The sequence below is a fragment of the Sycon ciliatum genome, chromosome 2 (assembly GCF_964019385.1).
Source record: "Sycon ciliatum chromosome 2, ocSycCili1.1, whole genome shotgun sequence".
In the NCBI taxonomy this organism is placed as follows: domain Eukaryota; kingdom Metazoa; phylum Porifera; class Calcarea; order Leucosolenida; family Sycettidae; genus Sycon; species Sycon ciliatum.
In genome coordinates this window covers 22,293,456-22,315,223 of record NC_088644.1, presented here as the reverse complement: position 1 = coordinate 22,315,223, position 21,768 = coordinate 22,293,456, and the positions used below count along the sequence as shown (strand labels likewise).

Here is a 21,768-nt window from a genome sequence, read left to right as displayed (position 1 = left end):
TTGGTTGACATGTAATAGTATGGTACTCTTACTTACTTGTTCTCTCTCTTTCTCTTTCTCCTGCTGCTGCTGCTGCATTGTAGGTTCTCTACTTCACGGAAGACATCTTACCACCATTTCTGACCAGCTATGTGTTTGACCTTGACAAAGGCTTGATCCATATGGAGTTCAGCGAGACTGTGGAAAGCGGTACCTTCAATGCCACCCAGGTCACGGTCATGAACAACGTCACGTCAACTCTGGCAACACAGTCCTACACGCTGCGCACCAGTGCTCTCACACAGACCGTCAACGACTCCACGAGTCTCTCAGTCAGACTCAGTGCCTTGGACCTGGACTCGATCAAGTACATGCGCTCACTGGCCACCAACGGCCTGAATACGTTCCTGCGACTCGGCGTGACATCTGTGTATGATATGAACAATAATGTGTATCAGTTCACTATGCAGGCTAAGCCAGCTGCCCAGCACATTCCCGACGGCACCCGGCCGAGCTTGGTTAGCTTCGATCTAGACATTGACACTGCTGTGTTGAGTCTGACTTTCGATGAGCTCATTGACCCTCTTACTGTCGACGTTGACCAGATCTCCCTGCAAAGTGATCTGGCCAGAATTGCAACAACAGCATTTCACAACCTAACTGCTGGCAACTTGTCAGGTCCGGCTCTGTTTCCTGGCCATCCACCCATTCTTAACATAAGTCTTCTGCCCGACATCAACAGGCTGAAATATCTGGACGGGCTGGCCGTGAGCGAGCTGTCAACGTACTTGACGTTTACGCGTAACTTTGTCAAGGACATGGCTACTCTCGACGTTAATCCCGGACTGCAGACATCTGGAGAGGGGGTGACGAACTTTTTTCCGGACGTTACGTCACCACGCCTGACCAATTTTGATTTGAACTTAACCAGTGAGAAGCTAACAATATGGTTCGACGAAACTATCAGAGTGTCCTCGATTGTCGAGTCTCAGATTACATTGCAGGACGCTGGGACAAAGACCACCGAGAGGGAACTGACAACAAGCACAGTGGAAACAACTGACAACGGCTTACAAGCCGTGATCAGTTTGAGCCGCGATGACCTGGACGACATCAAGCTGAACCGAGGTCTGTGCACCACTCCCGACAACTGCTTTCTGTCGTTCACCGGCGAGGCAGCGGATGACATGGCCAGAAACAACCTGACTGCACGTCTTGACGGCAACGCTCTGAAAGTACAAACACACTTTGAGGATCGCACTCCACCTCGCCTTCTGGACTTTGATTTGGACATGAACAATGCGACGGTGACGCTGTCCTTCAGTGAACCCGTAGATGTTCTAACTTTGAACATCAGTGATGTGGTTATTCAGATGTCAGAGTGGAGTAACACCAGCGAGACTCAAGTCCGATTGAGTGCTGGTGCTGGCCCGGAGCTGACCTTCACCACCTCCCCTAACGGCAACGACGTGCTCCTGCAGCTCGGGACTAAGGACTGGTACAACCTGCAGCGTAGGCGTATGCTTGCAACCGGCAGAGCAAATACCTTCATCACCATGGCTGCGAGCGGAGTGAAAGACATGAGCAGACTGTCATTGGTCGCGGTGCCCAACGGTAACGCCACACAGGTGAAGGGCTTCACCGAGGACGAAACCGGCCCTCGGCTGCTCTCCTTCGATTTGGACATGGATACAAACGTGCTGAATCTCACCTGGAACGAAGTGGTGGACGTGTCGAAGCTGAACATTCGTTTCCTGACACTGCAGTCTCTAACCAGTGCACTGCTTGCTGACAATGTGACCGTGTATGAAGAGTACGATCTGACCGTACCAGAACTGCGGCCCAGCAACGATTCTCACATCACACGCATCGTACTAAGTGACTCCGATGCACATCAGATAAAGCTGCAAACACAGCTGGCTACCACATCCGGCAATACGGTTCTCTCAGTGTCACCCGGTACTGTCCAGGACCTGGCAACTACACCCAGAGCAGCTCAAACAGTCGTTCTTGGTGTGTCTGGCTTTCTGCACGATACCACCTCGCCAAGTGTGACCATGTTCAATGTAGACTTGAACAGTGGGCAAATCATTATTGATTTCAATGAGCCTATTGATGTGCAGACTGTCAACTACACACAGGTAACCCTTGTGGATGCAATGACTGGTTCTACAACATCACTGACGTTGCGTGGAGGCTCCTCGCCCAGCGTGAACGGACTGCAGTTTGTCGTAGTGCTCACCACTGCAGACCTGAACGATCTGAAACGCGATACGACTCTGCACCACAACCGGTCGTTTGCCTACATGACTCTGACATCCGCCTTCATCCGTGACATGCTCAACAACCCTCTGTCGCCGTATGGTCCCCGCCAAGCGGCACAGTTTGATGACGACAGTAATCGGCCATCGCTGGTCAGCTTTGTCTTCGACAACGATGCTAGCATGCTGTCACTGCGTTTCAATGAAACTATGGATGTGTCCACACTGCGCTATGACCAGATCACCTTGCAAAGCAGCAGCTCAGCGACTATGCCTGGAATGAGTCACACACTACAGGGTGGTACACTAAATACAACTCGAGATGACATCTTCGTACACATTATGTTGGATCAAGCAGATCACAACGAATTGAAGAGGCTGGAAATCGGCAACCAGGCCGATCGCACTTTCCTCGTCGTAACAAGGAACGCAGTGAAAGACATGAAGAACAACGACGTCCTGCCACTCGTAAACGGTGCTTCAGCTCGCAAAGCAGTGCCTTACATCCGTGACATGACACCGCCGGAGCTGACGGCCTTCTGGCTGGACCTTTCAGCAGAAACACTGTCCCTGTCCTTCTCAGAAACAGTTCGCCGATCAAGCCTGAACACAGATGAAATAACGCTCTTCTCCAAGGATGACTCATACACACTGTCGGCATCCAGTGCATCTGTGAGTGATGATGGCACGTTACTGGTCGTGGATATCAGCCTCTCGGACCTGAATGAAATCAAGAGAAAGCCATTGCTGGGTACAAAAACTGGTGACACATCCATCTCGTTCACGTCACGCATGGTCCTGGATATGGTTCAGAATCCTATTGTCAATCTGACTGTGGCGGACAACTTCAGTGCGCAGAACGTGACCGGAGACAACATTGATCCGCGTCTCAACAGCTTTGAGTTAGACCTGACCACGGAAGAGCTGCGCTTGCACTTTTCCGAAACGGTGAACGCAAGCAGCATTGATACAAGTGCTGTCACGCTGCATTCCATGCATGCAGGCGGTGTTAACTTTACACTGACTGGTGGTGTGGTGGGTAACAGCAGTCACGATCTTGTCCTACAGCTGACCGAACTCGACCTGAACGAAATCAAGAAACTGACTATGCTAGCAACAGCAGAAGCCAACACCTATCTGTCCTTGACCAGTGCCTTCATCCGAGACATGGCCAGTAACAGTATTGTGGCCGTTCCCGCTAACAATGCCACCGCCATTGCACCTGGCACGTTCACAGCGGACGGCATTGCTCCTGAGCTGCGCAGCTTCAACCTGTCCATGGACTCTGGCATCCTGACGCTTAGCTTCAGCGAAACTGTCAATACCAACTCTCTTGGCCCGCAACACATTACGCTTCTGAACAGCTTGAATGGCACCACACAGCTTCAACTGTCTCCTGGCACCAAGCTAAGCACAGACGGTCCTGTTCAATCTGTTCTGCTCACGCAGGCTGATTTGAATGTGATCAAGAGTCTGGATGCACTGGCTGTGTCCCAAGACACCACACATCTGTTCTTTGCTGCCGACTTGGTTCAAGACATGAACGGGAACTCTATTGTAGCGACCGATGCCGGCACATCCACTGACGTTGATGATTTTATCCCAGACACAACATCACCAAGTCTCGTCGATTTTCATCTGGATTTGAACACTGGCAGGCTGCTGTTGACATGGAATGAAACAGTGCGTGTCAACACTAGCTCCCCAGCAGAGTTCACTCTCCAAAACCAGCCAAGCTGGCAGGCGAACACCACTGTCACTCTGCAGCTGACCGGAGGAAACATCTCCGAGATCAACAGCATTGTCACCGTCATCACGTTTCTGCCGGATGATCTCAATGAGATGAAGCGCCTATCAAACCTTGCCATCGCAGCAAACTCCACGTTCCTAACATTCTCAACACTCGCTATTGACGATATGAATAAGAACGACATCGTAGAAATATCGCCGGTATCCGCAAAGGAAGCATTAAATTTCACCCGTGACAGCACTGCACCTCGCTTGCTGTCGTTTACTGTCAACATGACCAGTGAAGTCATTCACTTGTTCTTCAGCGAGACCATTCTGGCATCGTCGTTCAGCGTAGATCAACTCGCCATCCACTCTGGCCGCGATACCAGTGCACCCGACTACACGATGTACACACTCACGACTGGCAATGTGCTCACCAATGATTCGACGTCACTGCAGTTCAAGCTGTCACTGCGTGATCTGGATGAGCTCAAGTTCCTTGCACTGGCCAGGACCATCAATGACACGTACATGACCGTTTCCAACGTCACAGTACTGGATATGAGTAACAACTATAATGAACTGGTCGATTTGCCCAACGCTGTTCAGGCCAATAGGGTGGCGTCTGATACCACTCCACCGGAGCTGAAGTCATTCCATCTCAACGTCAGCTCTTTCCTGCTCACTCTCAGCTTCAGTGAGACTGTGGAGGCAGCTTCTGTTGATGTTACTGGCTTCGCATTGCACTCAGTGAGGAACATCAGTGACAATGCCTCTGTTGTACAGTCATTCAGACTGACCAACACGTCTACCGCATTGATTCGCAACAACCCTGTCATCTACGTGACCGTCAGTGTGAGTGATATGAACGAGATCAAGCGACTGCGCAGCCTGGCCACGTCGAGAGATAACGCCTTCATCAGTGCCGATGCTGCCAGTATCCTGGACATGAACAGGAACCCGTTGGTTGTCGTGACAAACATGTCTGCCCTGCAGGTCACTAACTACACTGTGGACAGTGTACCGCCACAGCTGGTCACGTTTGATCTGATCATGCCAGGCTTGAAACCCCCACTTGTCATTGAGCTGGAGTTCGATGAGACGGTGCTTGCCAGCAGCCTTGATCCAAAGTCTATCGTAGTGGCCAACAGCACCACAGCAGGTGCTTCGACTTTCAGGTTGACAGGAGGCACGGTTCAAGTCGAGGACAGTACACGCATACAAGTGACACTTACTGCAGATGATCTGGAGTCAATACGTCAGCTGGACTCTACAGCTCTGCTGACCCAGGCTAACTCAGCGTACGTGTACATTGATGGCGACGCACTGTGGGACACGGCACAGAACAACTTCACGGGTACTGCGCTGGACACGGCGGTGAACATCCGCAATGGCCAGATGCTCAATGCTGACTTGCAGCCACCGATGCTTCAGTCCTTCGACGTCAACCTCAACACTGGCATGCTGTTCTTGTACTTCTCCGAGCCCGTCAACGGTAGCACAACTCTTGAGCAGCGCATCTCACTGCACAGCTCAGAGGCTGGTGCTGATGCACTGGCGTTGAGCAGTAACAGCACAGTGTCAGTGGACCCAGCATTCCCATCAGGCCTTGTTGTCACACTCACTGATGCCGATTTGAATGAGTTGAAGAAGCGCCGGACGTTGTTTGTGTCCAATATCACGTCGTATTTATCCATACAGCGCGGCATCATTCGTGATCTCAGCGAAAACGAAGCCGTAGTTGTACCCACATCTTCAGCACGGCCCGTGAATGTTTTCCTGCAGGACGTCAAGAAACCAGAGCTGCTCAGCTTTGATTTGAATCTCGTCGATGAAAGCCTGCACCTGACGTTCTCCGAAACCGTCAATGCCACAAGCTTTGACATCACTCAGGTCACATTCCAGAATGTGCGCACTGCGTCCAGCACTGCTGACCTGCTGACGTACACCATGCAAGACAGCTTTGTGTGGCCTGTGGTGGACAGCACGGTCATCTACATCAATCTGACCGAGAACGATTTGAACGCAATCAAGGACATAGAGCAGCTTGTAACCACTGGCGCGGACACCTTCATGCGAGTGACTGCCGAGCTCATCCAGGACATGATCGGTAACTTCCTGGTGTCCATCGTGCAGGAGAATGCATTGAATGTCACTACGTTCATGGAGGACAGCACACCACCAACATTGCGCAATAGCACACTGGATATGGACACGTCGCAGCTTATTCTGACATTCGACGAGACCATGAAGCAGAATACGTTTGACATCGCCGAGCTCACGCTGCAGGACAGTCAAGTCAACCGAACACTGTGGCGAGACCTGACGGCTGCGATTAGCTCAAGTGATGATAACACGATTCTGACACTGCGTCTCTCTGATGCTGATATCGACGAGGTCAAGCGAATCAATTTGTGTACCTCACGGAGCAATTGTTATCTGAGTTTCACCAACGATTCTATTCGTGACATGGCCCAGTTACCTATTGTAGCGGAAGAAGGTGATTCCTCTCACTTGATCGATGTCTTTATCCCTGACACGACCTCGCCACAATTGCTTCAATTCTCAGAGCTTGACTTTACCCTGGAGACGCTAACACTCAGCTTCAGTGAGACTGTGGACGTCAGTACGTTTGACATCACACAGCTGACTCTGCAGACCCTGTTTGAAAGTCCACTCAGCAGGCTGAACCTGTCCAATGGATCAACACCGGAGCGGGACACAACACAGCTCGTAGTCACACTATCGACGGAAGATGTGGACCGCATCAAGCTGAACGATAATGCGTGCACGCGCCGTGGAACTTGCTACGTCACAGCAACATCTTCCTTGATCAAAGATATGAACGGTAACGACATTACCGCTGTTCTGGATGGCTTTCCAGGTCGTGTTGTGCAGACTTTCATTGCTGACAGCAAGTCACCGAGTCTCCTTCACTTCGATCTGTTCATGGGAGCCAGCCGACTGGATTTGGTCTTCGACGAGCCTGTGCGGGCATCTTCCCTGAGCACAATGTCCATTTCTCTGCAGTCCACTGCAAACACTACCGACGTCCCGGAAATCATTGCCTTGACCGGTGGAACAAAATCCACACGCAATGGTCGCTTGCTGAGTGTAACCCTCAGTGATAGCGACTTGAGACGGTTGAAGAGTTCAACATTCATCAAGGATTCAAACGACACCTTTCTGGCCATGGCTGCCTCGGCTGTAACTGATATGTCCTTCTCACCTAACTCTGTGAAGACCATTCCGACAACTGATGCTCTGCAAGTGCGCAACTTCTCCAAGGATGCCCAGGGTCCGCGCTTGGACTCATTTGTTCTTGACTTGAATGCTGATACGCTTGCATTGGTGTTCAATGAGCCGATTGAGCCGAGCACTCTGGACGTCACACAGCTCATGATTGGTTTTCCAGGAGCAAGCAAGCACCAGCTTGCCAGCGGTGTTTTGACGGACGCCACCAATCGCAGTGGTGTTACCGAGCTGCTCTTGCAGCTGCAGAGAGTGGATCTTCGTGAGGTCAAGCTCCTTGCAGTGACCAACAGGGGTAGCACCGCTCAGATCACGACCACTGCTGGCTTCATCGAGGATACGGATGATGATAGCAACCAAGTACAGAGCAATGTCGTTGGTCAGTTGACCCATGACACAAGCCCTGCTAAGCTGGAGCGGTTTGAACTGGATCTGAACGCAGGCCTGCTGACGATGACGTTTGATGACGTCATGAATGCCATTCCGTTCGACACATCAGCCGTGACCGTTCAGAGTATGGAGTCTCGCCAAGGCCAGGAGTTTGTCACCCTGTCATCGTTGTCCTATGCCAGTTCCAGGAGTGGCTACGAGTTCACAATCACACTGCATGCTAGTGATCTGGACGCAATCAAGGCTGATCCCAGTCTGGCCACCAACATGAATAACACGTACCTGACCATGTTGGCTAATGCACTGGATGACGTGTTTAGCCGCGATGTTGTCGCTACCACCGATAGCAAGGCCCTGAGAGCATCACTCGTTCGCCAAGACAGCACACCGCCGTCACTGGACGGCGCCCATCTGGATCTCAACCAGGGCAGTCTCTATCTGACGTTCACGGAAACCGTCCTGGACAGCACGCTGTCCCCGGAGCGCATCTCACTCATCGCAAGCCCACTGGCAGACATCACCAACACCAGCACAGGTGATGTTCTGACACTGCTGGCAAGTAGCACACACCGTTCTATCAACCTCACTACCATTGTCATTGATCTGGACACTGACCAGCTGAATGTGCTCAAGTCACGTAGCTTCCTTGGAACTGGCTCCAGCAACACTTACGTCACCTTGCTGGCGGATGCAGTCTTTGATACGAGCCGGTTTGGAAATCTAGAGCTCAACGAGACATTCTCCAAGCAAGCAGCCAATGTTGTCTTGGACACCACATCGCCACAGCTTGTCACCTATGATTTGGATTTCGACTCTGGCAATCAAGCCATTCTCACGCTGTATTTCAATGAGATGGTTCTCTCATCAACACTGAACACGTCTGGTATAACTATTCGCGGCAGTGACACGCGGACGGTGCTGGCAGAGCAGCATAGCTTGACTGGAGGTGATGTTACAGAGCACAACCTTACCACTGTGATTGTTACCGTCACCTTGGCCGACACGAATCGGCTGAAGCAGCTTCTGACGGTTGCTTCGGCACCGGCGGATACCTTTCTAAATATCGTCAATAACACCATTCAGGATAGCAGCATGAACTGGGCCACTCCAATTCCATTCCTGGACAGTGTTTTCCCTCTGGTGTCTCTTCCAGTCAGTCAGTATGGAACCGATGGCATTGCGCCAGAGCTGGAGAACTGGAGTCTGGATATGAATACCGGCACTGTTGCACTGTCGTTCTCCGAGACTGTGATGGCAAACAGTGTCAACATCAGTCAGTTCACGATCAGCTCCAGTGCCAACAACTCCCTCACAAGCCTCCGACTTGGCAGTGCACTGCCGCTGACTGAGGATGGTCCAGTTATTCAGATGAGACTGTCTCAGGCTGATCAGAACAATCTCAAAGTGGACGACGGTCTTGCAATCTCTATGAACACCTCCTATCTCTCTTGGGTTATGAATGCAGCCGTGGACACATCAACCAGGAGAAATCCACTGGTTACTCGGCACTTCACCAATGGCCTGCGTACGGAAAACTTCACGGAGGACATGTCTTCACCGAGTCTGGTCGACTTTGACCTAGACCTGAACTCCAGTATTGCAACGTTCTACTTTTCAGAGATAGTTCGAGCCACGACATTCAACCTGACCCGTATAGTGATGCGCAGCAGTCAGAACACCAGCACAAGGTGGCATCGTCTAACACAGGGCACTGCTAGTTTGATGGACAGCACCACTATCACAGTGGCACTCAGTGAGGATGACTTGAACGCCATCAAGAAGGACAGGCTGCTGGCTACAAGCGGTGCCACAACGTATCTGGAGATAGACACTCTGCTGGTGGATGACATGAATGAAAACTCCGTCGTAGGCGTTCCCAATACCAGTGCCAAGCCAGTGAGGCGTTACGTCCCTGATCGCGTTGACCCAGTGCTTCGACGCTTCTCCCTGGACATGACGGAGCTTTCACTCTCGCTGACGTTCAGTGAAACAGTGCAGTGGAGTGCGTTCATGTCATCAGCAATCACGCTACAGAACACCGCCTCGTCGCCTACACAGTTTGTTCGCTTGCAGGGTGGCAGCGTGTCACGCGAGGACTCCACCATCCTCACTTTGAATTTGTCTCGGGAGAGCGCAGATGAAATCAAGCGTCTCGCATCGCTGGCAGTATCCAACGAGACGACATTCCTGTCACTGACCCCGCAGGCAGTTAAAGACATGGCCATGAACAATGTCAGCTCTGTAGTTGCCATGGGTCAGCTTGCCCAGCAAGTCGAGGTCTTCACGGATGATTCGCGTTCACCGGAGCTTACGTCATTCTCTCTGGACATGAACAGGGCCTTGTTGACTCTGGAATTCTCTGAAACTGTCAACGCCTCGGCCCTTCAGCCCAGCCAGATTATCATCCAGGGAGGTGATTCACAGTTGTTTGAGTTTGTGCCTCTGACTGGCGGCACATGGCAGCGTAATGACAGTGCTACCATTCTCCTGACACTAAGCCATGCTGACGACAATGCTGTCAAGGCTATGCGGGCGCTAGCAAAGCATCAATTCAACACATACATCTCCTTCGCCGCTCGGCTTGTCACTGACATGCGAGGAAATCCCATCAAGGACATTCCTCGGAGCCAAGGGAAACTTGCTCTGTCTTATGTTGAAGATCACACTCGCCCTGCCGTAACAGCGTTCGACTTGGACCTCAATGTAGGCCAGTTGACTGTTTTCTTCACTGAAACAGTGGACATCAGAACATTCTACTCACCCGCCGTTGGTCTCCAAGAACAGTTCATCTACCATGAGAATGTGACACGAGTTGCGCTGTCACCGGGTGCTGTGGCCTCGCCGAACGAGTCTGACGTAATGGTCGTCCAGCTGACCAAGGCAAAGTGGGACACTGTGCGGGTACTGCGCGAGCTTGCCACCCTGGATTCCAACACATACTTGTTCACACCCAACAGCACCATACAGGACATGTCACTCAACAACAATACGCTGCACTTCAGCACGGTGCGAGTCACCAACCTGACTCAGGATATCACTCCACCGTCACTTATTGGCTGGGAAGTGGACATAGCCAACCAACAAGCCTTCCTCACACTCAGCTTCAACGAACCTGTAGAAACGGACTCGCTGAACGCAACGTCCATCCGCCTTCAGTCCTCGAGCAACTTCTCATCTGGAGATGAGTGGCTGGTTTTGACCGGTGGCCGGACGCTAAGCCCCGATGGACTATATGTAGTCGTGGAGCTCACTGGACCGGATCTCAATGCAATAAAGCTGAGGCCTGGACTGCTTGTGGACATCAGCTCATCGTACATCAGCATTGAGCACACTCTCATGGAAGACATGAACAAGAACAAAGTGAACGCTATCGGTATTGACTCAGCACTGAAGGTAGACGCTTACTTCAACGACACAACCCGGCCGGTTGTGACACGTTTCCATCTGGACATGGATGCCAATCTCATCACGCTGGAGTTTGTGGAGACCATGAATGCAAGCAGTGCCAATGCATCCGGCATGACGCTGCAGACACATGGCATGCGTGACGACGGAGAACACCATCGCTTGACCGGTGGCACTGTAGTTAGCACGGACGGTATTGTGTGGCAACTGCGCATGACCGTCGATGACGTCAACGAGTTGAAGCGCCTGGGCATCGGTCGCCTCAAGTCTACCAGCTATGTTGTGCTGGACAGTTACGCGTTGCAGGATATGAATGGTCATCCACTGCGTACGGTGACCAACTCCACCAGAGCACTGGCAGCAACCAACTTCACATCCGACACTACCCGACCATACCTTACATCATGGAGAGTCGACCTGTCCGTGAATCGCCTGTGGATGACGTTCGACGAGACTGTCCAGCCCACCACACTGGAAACCCCGGAGATCAGTGTGCAGAACACAACGAATATCACAGCCAGCACCGATCAGTTTGTTTTCACAAAGAACAGCTTCAGCAGAAGTCTACCCAGAACTGTTGTAGTGATAGAGATGGGCCGTCTAGACCTTGACCAGATTAAGAGGCAGTCGGCATTGCTTATTGACAACATGACTAGTTACCTCTTCCTGACCAACCTTACCATCAAGGACATGTACGGCAATGCAGTTGTTCCCGTGACCAGTGCAAATGCAACTGAGGTAAGCAGTCGCCCTGTTAGGTTCGTGTAGTGGATAGCGCGGTGGGATAGAGCTGGTCAGGTCCCACCGGTACGGCAGGTATGGCCATTGCCATACTGGCTTGTGAAAATTGGGAGTTGCTGCTCATGGTAATTGGTATACTGGTGAAAGCTGATGTTAACCTTTGCTGCCTCTAGTTTACAAGTTCATGTGTCCTTTAGATCACGGTGAATTGTAAATTGTTGATCATGTGCATTGTGCATGCTCTGATCCTTTAACACCTACAGCTTTATTATAATGGAACTTAGTTATAACGGCAAAACACAGTCACTTTATTTGGTATGTCACTAAACCTGATCTTCAGAAAGGACTTGTTATGAGACTTGGGTACTTGTAGTATAAAACATAGTCAGTAACTCCATCTCTTGTTATTGCGAGGTCGTTATAGTCCAATCTCCACCACACATGTATTTGAAGAAATAGCTCTTGTATCAGTTGTGATCCCCTGCTGGGTTTAATACTCTTGTCCTCTACTGCTATGTGATGACAGGCAAGTGAGTATGTCTACGACATTGTCCGTCCTGTGCTGGATGAGTTTGAGATCAACTTCGACCTGGAAACGCTGACTCTGATATTCTCAGAGACGGTACGCTCGTCCACCCTGAATGTGACGCAGATCACCCTGCAGCAGACTGCAGACACACTGGACATGGGTCAGGAGTACACTCTAACAGCGGGTACACTGAACACCACCGACGATCCCATTGTTGTGTTCACCATTTCAAAGCAGGTACGTCCCTCGATGTTCAATTCACAGTCCAATGGCAGCCACCTTCTGCCGTACAAGTATTAGTTAATCAGTCCAAGGCTTTACCACTGCCATTATAACACGTAGAATAGGATGGGCAGTTGGTCTGTTTTCTCCCGTGAATGTTATCCTCCGTTACATTGGACGGCGCAGGCAGGTCCGTAATTTTATTCTATTTATTCAATTTTCTTGTTTGTATGTGTATGTCTGTATGTGTATGTCTGTATGTGTGTGCGTGTGTGTGTGTATGTCTGTATGTGTGTGCGTGTGTGTTTAGGATCTAGTGGCAGTCAAACAGCGTATCTTCCTGGCAACCGACAGAAACAACACATACCTGGCCCTGACTAACTACACGATCAGAGACATGGCTGGCAACCTTGTCAAGGAGCGCAACCAGAGCAGTGCACTGCAGGTGCGAAACTACACGCAGGATATCACACGGCCGCGCCTTGTCGCCTTTGACTTAGACATGGATGCTCCCACAATCACTCTTACGTTTGACGAGGCCGTCAACTCACTCACTCTGCAGCCCACTGCCATAACGCTACAGGATCTGAAGGCTCCCGTCGAGGCTTCGTACACACTCTCTGGCGGCTGGACGCTCAGCGTCAACGGAACAGTCATTATTGTGAATGTCACCAAAGTTGATTGGGATGCGCTGAAGAAGAACACCAGTCTGGCTACGGACAGGGCAGATACGTGGCTGTCGTTCACGTCCTCCTTGATCACGGACATGGATAACAATACGGTAGTGGAGAGAAGCACACTGATGGCAATGCAGGTCACTAACCACACTCAGGACACGACGTTCCCAGAGCTGGTCGACTGGCAGCTGGATATGGATGCTGGAACGATGAGATTCTCGTTCACCGAAACGGTCAACGCTTTCTCCTTATCGCCAGTGGAAATCCTCCTTCAGGACACTGACAACACGTTGCCGAATGAGCCTCTGCGACGCTTTGCTCTCCGTGGAGCAACATGGAGCATGGAAAACCTCACCCACGTCAACATCACATTCACCAAGGCCGATCGTGATGAGATCAAGAGGCTGTCATTGCTTGCAGTATCGCAGAACACCAGTTACCTCTCGTTGACCAATTCCTTCATCAATGACATGAACGGCAATCCCATCGTACCTATTCCCATCACGGATGCTACACAGGTGGTGAACTATACGTTTGACACCACGCGTCCGGTACTGGAAAACTTCCATCTCAACTTGAACACAACAATGCTGACACTGACATTCTCAGAGACCGTCAATGTCAGCACGCTGCAGCTGAACGAGATCACATTCCAGCCGGTCAACACGTCCGACATCTTCAACTTCACACGCTATACATCGCCTAACTATACAGGGCCGTTGCCTATCCCGCATGCAGTGCCGGTGTACTTCAACCTGACGGGTAACGATACCCATTACTCGTACCGCGAGTCGTTCCTGAACTACACGCTCATCGGCGGTGCATGGCCCGGTGATCAAGACCGTGTGATCGTCGTGGTGACGCTGACAGAGGCAGACCGCAATCGCATCAAGCGTCTTGACATGTGCACTGAAATGAACCGCCGCGGCGATTGCTACCTTTCCATGCCGAACATCACTGTCACTGACATGATGGGCAACTTCCTGGTACCGATCGATCCCTACAACGCCCAGCAAGCTACGAACTTCACTGAAGACCGTGTGAAACCTGAACTGGAAGAGTTTGTATCTCTCGACCTCACTGCCGAAGAGGTGGTGATACGCTTCTCTGAGACTGTCAACGTCAGTTCCTTCAAGCCTGACCAGCTGACGTTTCAAGAGTGGCCGCTGAACCAGTCGCAAACCTCCGCTGGTCTGCCACCAACCTACTGGCTCCTAACAGGCGGCTATAACATCACTCAGCTTGATGACAAGACCATACGCTTTCACATGACTACGTATGATCTGAACAAAGTCAAGCAGAGCCATCCACTGTGCTCAATCAATCGATTCTGTTGGCTGACTCTCACCAAGGACCTGCTCAAGGACATGGCTGGCAATGAGATTGTAGGCTTGCACGCCCCGTTGAATGCGAAGACGTTCAATCAAGAGACAGAGCAAGTGCAGAGCTTCAACACAGACGGTATCAAGCCAAACCTGGTCAACTACACCATCGACATGGACTCTCACATCTTAAACCTCACATTCGATGAGACAATCAGCCTGCCCAGTTTCCGTGCCACTTCGCTTTCTCTGCACAGCGCATCCAACACCACAGGTGATGATTATGAGACTTACACACTGCAGTTTGGTGACGGAGCTACGGTCATTACCACTGTCAACTGGCTCTACATCACGTTCAACTTGAGCTTCCTTGACATTGACAACATCAAGAGCTTGGAGAGCCTTGCCACAGCCCAGCCGACAAGCTATCTCCAGGTGCTGTCCACAAATGAGCTGGACACAGTGGTGCGGGACATCCAGGGTAACATCGTCACCGAGCGTCTTCACCCTGAACAGTCACTGCTGCCTGCTTTCTACGTGCCAGACACCACTCCGCCGCGTGTCACCACGTTTGAGATCAACCTGCAGGACAAGTACATGATTCTGTTTGCCAGCGAGCCTGTAAACCTAGCATCAGTGCAGCTGATCAACATTACCTTGCAGAATACATTCAATGATAGCAGCAATGGGTTCACCTTGACTGGCGGAACAAAGACACATGTCGGCGGCACGCGAAAACGTCAGATTCGAATCGACTTTTCTCGCCAGGACCTGCGCTCCATCAAGCTGAATGATCTGCTTGCAGAGGGACAGGGCAGCATTGACACTTTCCTGGCATTCCCCGAGGGCATGCTGGAGGATACATCGACTAATCCCGTGATCGCCATACCCAGTGATAATGCTTTGCCGGTCAGCAGCCATACCGGTGATTCTGAAAAGGCAGACCTGCTCAGCTTTACGCTGGACATGGACGAGGGACAGATAGCAGTTACGTTCAACGATGTCATCCGCTCTCGCACTTTCAACAACAACCCATCCAGTCTCTACATTCAGAACAATGCCATCACTGGCTTGGCAAGTCGTCGTGTCAGCTTTAACCCCGGCAGCAGAACTGATAGCAGTGATGGATATGAAGTACTCATTCAGCTCTCCATCCCTGATCAGAATGTTCTCAAATACTACCTGGAACTGGCTACGAACTACTCAGATACGTACCTGACCACTGAGGATATTGGCAATGCTGCATTCTCTGACGAGGGCGGACAGGATATAAACGCTGTCGTTACCGGCTTGACAGTCAGCAACTTCACAGCAGACACCACGCCACCCAGGCTGGGACTCTGGCAAATCGACATGAATAGCGGCATGATCGTGCTGAGCTTTGAGGAGACAATGCGAGCGCGTACTCTCAACGTGTCTGAACTGGTAATTCAGAGCCATGGCAATTCGTCAGCTGATGGCTTCAGATCCTACCAACTGACCGACAGCAATTCTACCCAGAACGACTCCACCATGCTGCGCGTTCGCCTCAGCTTCACTGATCTAAACGAACTGAAGAGGATCACGCCAGGCCTGGTGACGAGTATGAATGACTCCTACATTTCTTTTGCAGAGGGTACAGTGCTGGATATGGCTGGTAATCGTGTCGTTGAGCGGAATCGCGATGATGCAATGTGGGTAGACTCGTTTGTTGAGGATACGACAGCGCCGAAGCTGACCGATTACCGACTGGACATGACTGCAGAGTTGCTGTCGCTGACGTTCGATGAGACAATTGATGCCAGCACGGTCAATGTCACTCAGATCACCCTGCAGAACACACAGGCATTCAGTTCACAGGACCACACGTTGGACTTTGGTGTGGTGTCAAATGCCGATTCTATCTACATCAACATCACTCTCCTGGATTTAGATATCGACCGGATTACATTCTTACGGCAGCTAGCTACCAATATCAACAACACCTATCTCTCTTTCACTGACCTGCTCCTCATGGATATGCGCGGCAATCAGAATGCAGATATTGGTGTAAATTCTGCCAGGAAGGCAACTTCATTTGGCTCTGACAACACACCACCTGTGATCCTCGGCTTTGATTTGGACCTGGACGCAGACCGGCTGGTTCTGACGTTCTCCGAAACGGTAATGTGGTCCTCTCTGAACACGTCTTCTATTAGCATTGTGGATGACGTGGAACTCGGGCTACTGTCGGGCACTACAAACCGCTCTAACTCCAGCCGACCTGATCGACATCGCTTGACTGGTGGCACCGTAACACCACTTGACAGCACTGTTCTGTACGTCGTGTTTAACAAGCCCGATTCGGACGAGCTTCGGCGCTTGTTTGACCTGGCTACTTCTGTGAACAGCACTGGTGTGTACATGGATCAAGGTGGAGTGCTTGATATGGTCGATAACCCCTTCACTGCTGGCGGGCATCTTGTGACAAACTTCACACATGACACGAGTTCCCCACAGCTTGTGGAGTTCCATGTGGACCTCTCGCTGGGCACACTCTACCTCTCGTTCAGTGAGACTGTGAACACCGACACAGTGGATGTGACTGCGATAACGCTACAAGACACTAGTGACATTGACATGTCCACTAATAGTTACACACTGAGGAACAGCACGACATCGTCAAAGAACGGCACCAGTCTCACCATTGACTTTACCGCGTTGGATCTGAACGAAATAAAGCGCCTCAGCAGCCTGTGGACGGATACGAACAGTACCTATCTCAGCTTCACGTCCAGCACGATCATGGATATGAATGCCAATAGCATTGTGTCCATCAGCAACTCAACAGCAAACCTGACTACACTGTACACAGCTGACATGGTCAATCCGTCATTGCTCTCATTCCGCTTTGATCTGAACAACTCACTCGTGTGGCTGACGTTCAGTGAGACCGTGAGGGCAGATACGTTTGACAGCACTGGCCTGACGCTGTACAACAGCTCTGAGTTTGTAGCTTCTCCCAGCAATGTCCTGGATGGACGCTTCACGTTCACTCTACTTACACAGGAAATCAGCCCTGACAGCACTGTCATACAAGTCTCCATTTCCATTCCGGACCTGAACGAGATCAAGCGGCAGCGGAATCTCGCCTATGATGCCAACTCGACGTTCTTGGCCGTGCGGCCGAACGCGATCAAGGATATGGCGAAGAATCCCAACTCGATCAATGCCGTGCCGCTGAACAAATCACAGTCTGCAAGTGAGTTCACAGCGGACACAACGCCACCCGTTCTGGTTGACTTTGATCTGAATCTGAACACGGCGAAGCTGATGCTCACGTTTGATGAGACTGTTGCCCCGGGCACACTGAATGTATCCAGCGTTGCTCTGTGGAGCGCAAGTACTTCTAGTGCTATGGGTGCTGAGTCACGCTTCCTGTCACCTTTGCACTCCAACACTACCAGTCCCGATGGCACACAGCTAACTATTGATCTTGGTCGTGGTGATTTGAATGCACTAAAGCTGCTGCCACCGTTAGCTCTGTCTGAGAACACAACCTATCTCAGTGTTCTGCCACTGGCAATTTATGACATGAGCAACCAAAGCGTTGTCCCGATTGATGCAGTGGGGACAAAGGCTGTGAGAGGTGGTGGCTACACGCCCGACGGAACAGGACCAATCCTTGAATACGCTTTCCTGAATCTGACCTCAGAATTGCTGGTACTGCTGTTCGATGAGGTGGTCGATGGCACGACTCTCATGGCTGGTAGCTTGTTGTTGCAATCTGATGGCTCTGGTGGAAATCATCATCGACTTCTAGCCAGCTACAGCAATGATACCCTGGCAGAGAGGATCACGGTGCAACTTGCACAGGCCGACCTTGATGCTATCAAGCTCAACCAACAGCTCGCTGTTTCCACAAACACTTCATTCCTGAAGATCGAGCCATCGGCCATTAGTGACTCGGCGATGGTAGCCAACACGGCACAGGTAAGAGTTCGTGTTGTCGACCAGTTCACGAATGACTTCACCTCGCCCACCGTCACATCGTTTGTGGTGGACCTGACACGGGAAGAGATCGTCATCAATTTCGATGAGCCAGTACTGCGCTCCAGTCTGAACCTCGGGGCGATCACATTCCAGTCTGTGATCAACTCTAGCAGTGATCTGAATGAAGAGTTTACCATCAACGGTGGCGTGTCTGACAGTGTGAATGGCAAGCAGATTCGCTTCACCTTCTTACGCACGGACTTGAACGCTATCAAGGGAACGCGCATGCTTCTGGATGACTTGGAGACCAGCTACATGCGCTTCACGTCCAGCTTCATAACAGACATGAACAACATCACCGTTGCACCCATCCTGGCGTCGTCGGCGCTCAAAGCCATCGACTACATCAACGACACACTTGCACCGCAGCTGGTGAGCTGGGACTTGGACATGACACGAGGCCATGTTGTACTGCGTTTCAACGAGACAATGAACGTTGATGACATTCTCTTCTCGGGCATTGCACTGCACTCGGCACCGAGTAGCGGCTTTTCACACGTGCTCACGGATGGAGTACTAAACAAGACCGGACCAGCCACAGATTTTGTCTTCTCCATCGTGAAGGATGACCTGGATGAGTTGAAACGTCTGCAGATTGGTTCCAGCAAGCTGACATCATGGCTAACAATGTCCTCAGCCACACTTCAGGACATGCATGGACACGATGTCATAGCTCTGGTGATTGGCCGTAATGCACGGCCGGTCACTGGCTTCACAGTCGACGCTGTACAGCCGAGGCTGCTGCACTTTGACTTGGACATGTCCCTGGACGAACTCTACATGTCATGGAGTGAGACCATCGACAAGATATCCTACACTGCTGCCGTGCTGACTCTACAGAACACCTTCACGGCATTCAACAGAAGTGAGCAGTATAACCTGTCGATTAGCAGTTCTCTGAAGAATGCCGGCAGGGATGCCACTAATCTGACCATCCGCCTGAGTCGCGAGGACATGAATGCAATCAAGAGACTCCAGATGCTGGCAGTAGGCTACAGCTCTACGTTTGTGACGTTGAGTGGAGAGTTCATCGAAGACATGGTGCAAAACCCTGCGGTGAACATCAGCAACATGGATGCCCAGCAGGTGAGGATATTCACGGCGGATTCAGTGCGGCCCACGCTGGAGACGTTTTCACTCAACATGAACGACAGTACTCTGACGCTGAACTTTGACGAGACGGTCCTGTGGCTGACGCTGAACGCCACACAGATCACACTGCAGTCTGGCCGTGTCAATGCGTCATCCAGTGCTGCTGACCCACAGTCGTACACATTGACTGGGGGAGATGTCTCAAGGATGAACAGTCATCAGCTTACTGTCTCACTAACCCTACTGGACACTGACGAGATCAAGAAGCTTACTGGCCTAGCACGCTCACCCACTAGCACCTGGATTTCCTTCACCAATGCCACAGTACAGGACATGAACAGAAACTGGATCCAGGAGATCAGCCCGGAGAATGCTAAGGAAGTGGTAGGTTTTACAGTGGATTCCATTGACCCTGAACTTCTCTCATTCACGCTGGACTGGAACACGCATCAGCTTACGCTGAGTTTCAGTGAGACTGTGAAAGCCTCCGAGCTGAGAGCCAGTGCCATCACCCTTCAGGATAGCTTGGTGAACGCCGCGTTTAACTTCACCTTGACTGGCCGTGTCCGGCATGTTCCTGACCTGACTGACTCACCAGTGCAGGTCATTGAGCTGGTGAAGTCCGACATCGAGTTCATCGAGAAGCTCTTCAGCCTGGCGACACACGTCAACAACACAGTGTTAGCTCACACTGCCCTGCTGGTGCGGGACATGGAGGACAGGCGCATTGTTCCGAGAACTGCTGGACTGCAGGCTCTGCGTGCGTTCAACTACACTCCGGACACAACTGCTCCAGAGCTCAGCAGGTGGGAGATTGACATGAATGCCGCCAGCAAAGTCACCCTCTACTTCTCTGAAGTGATCAATGCAGAGACATTCAATCCCGCTGCCGTAACTCTTTTCTCCACGCAGTCTGTAGCTATGCAGCGAGAGGCATTCACTCTGAACTCTTCACTGCCGACAGTCATCAATGAGACTGTGTTTGAGTTCTCCTTCACGGTGGATGACTTGAATGCCTTGAAGCAGCAGTCACGACTTGCCATCGATCCCTACTCATCCTACATCAGTTTTACCGCGGAAATGATCCAAGATATGAATGAAAATGCAGTGACAGCGGTGACCAGTTCACTGGCACAGAATGTCTCAAAGTTCGAGTACGACACCACCCATCCACAGCTGACGTACTTGACGATGGATATGAACACCGGGGAGATGAGACTGGTGTTTGACGAGACCATGCAGAGGCAGCGTCTGAACTTCACCAGTTTCACGCTGTACGGCGGGTTTAGCAATGACTCTGGCGTTGCACTGCACACGCTGACGGGAGGAACGTCGATCAGTACCGACAATACCAACATCACCATGAAGTTCTCCACGCCGGATTTGAACGAGATCAAACGCAAGGCACTGTGCACGGATGCGAACGGCGAAGCTGACTGTGTGCTTGTGTGGCAAGCCTCGGCATTTGCTGACATGGCTGACAATGCTATCATCCCTGAGCTGTATGGTCGTGTTGTGGACAAATTCATCAGAGATGACCAAGAGCCCGAGGTACGGTTCTTCAGTGAATTCAACCTTGAGAACTTGACCTTCACTCTTGAATTTTTAGAAACCGTCAACGTCTCCACAGTGGACTTCACGCGCTTCACATTCCAGACTTTCTTTGAGAATGCAGAGTTCTCCCTGCCTCTGACTGGTGGTAGAGTATTGAATGTTCTGGATTTGCCTATTGTAACCATGGCCTTGTCTCAGACTGACATTGACCGAATCAAGACGCACAGCAAGGTTTGCACGCAGCGTAATCTTTGCTGGATCACGGCAAGGGCAGGCGCAGTTGACGACATGGCTGGCAATCCACTTGCAGTGCTGAGTCAGGGTCGCTACTCGGAGCGGTTTGTTGCTGATGTGTCCGAGCCATTGCTCACCTCCTTCAACATGTCTCTGGAGGACCACACTCTGACCTTGAGCTTCAATGAGCCAGTCTTGGCATCTAGCTTGAATCCAACATCTCTGACTGTACTGGCAAGTCGAACAGCCGGTATGGCAGAGCGCCACACATTGACTGCTGGTCGCACTCTCAGTACCAATGGCCGCGAGATCGTCATCCAACTAACAACTGCTGACGTGAATGCACTGAAGTCATCGACTTTTTCAAA

General features: G+C 51.3%; 1 protein-coding gene across 1 annotated transcript in view; it reads left to right on the top strand.

Annotated features, from left to right (window-relative positions):
- The window catches only part of LOC135809237 (uncharacterized), a 57,998-nt gene that overhangs the window by 8,989 nt on the left and 27,241 nt on the right, over positions 1-21,768 (top strand). Inside the window, exons 15-17 of the mRNA XM_065322532.1 lie at positions 84-11,756; positions 12,286-12,525; positions 12,821-21,768. The exon at positions 12,821-21,768 is cut by the window's right edge and continues 24,217 nt beyond it. Of these exons, the coding sequence (XP_065178604.1) occupies positions 84-11,756; positions 12,286-12,525; positions 12,821-21,768 (20,861 nt within the window). The remainder of the gene's footprint in view (positions 1-83; positions 11,757-12,285; positions 12,526-12,820) is intronic.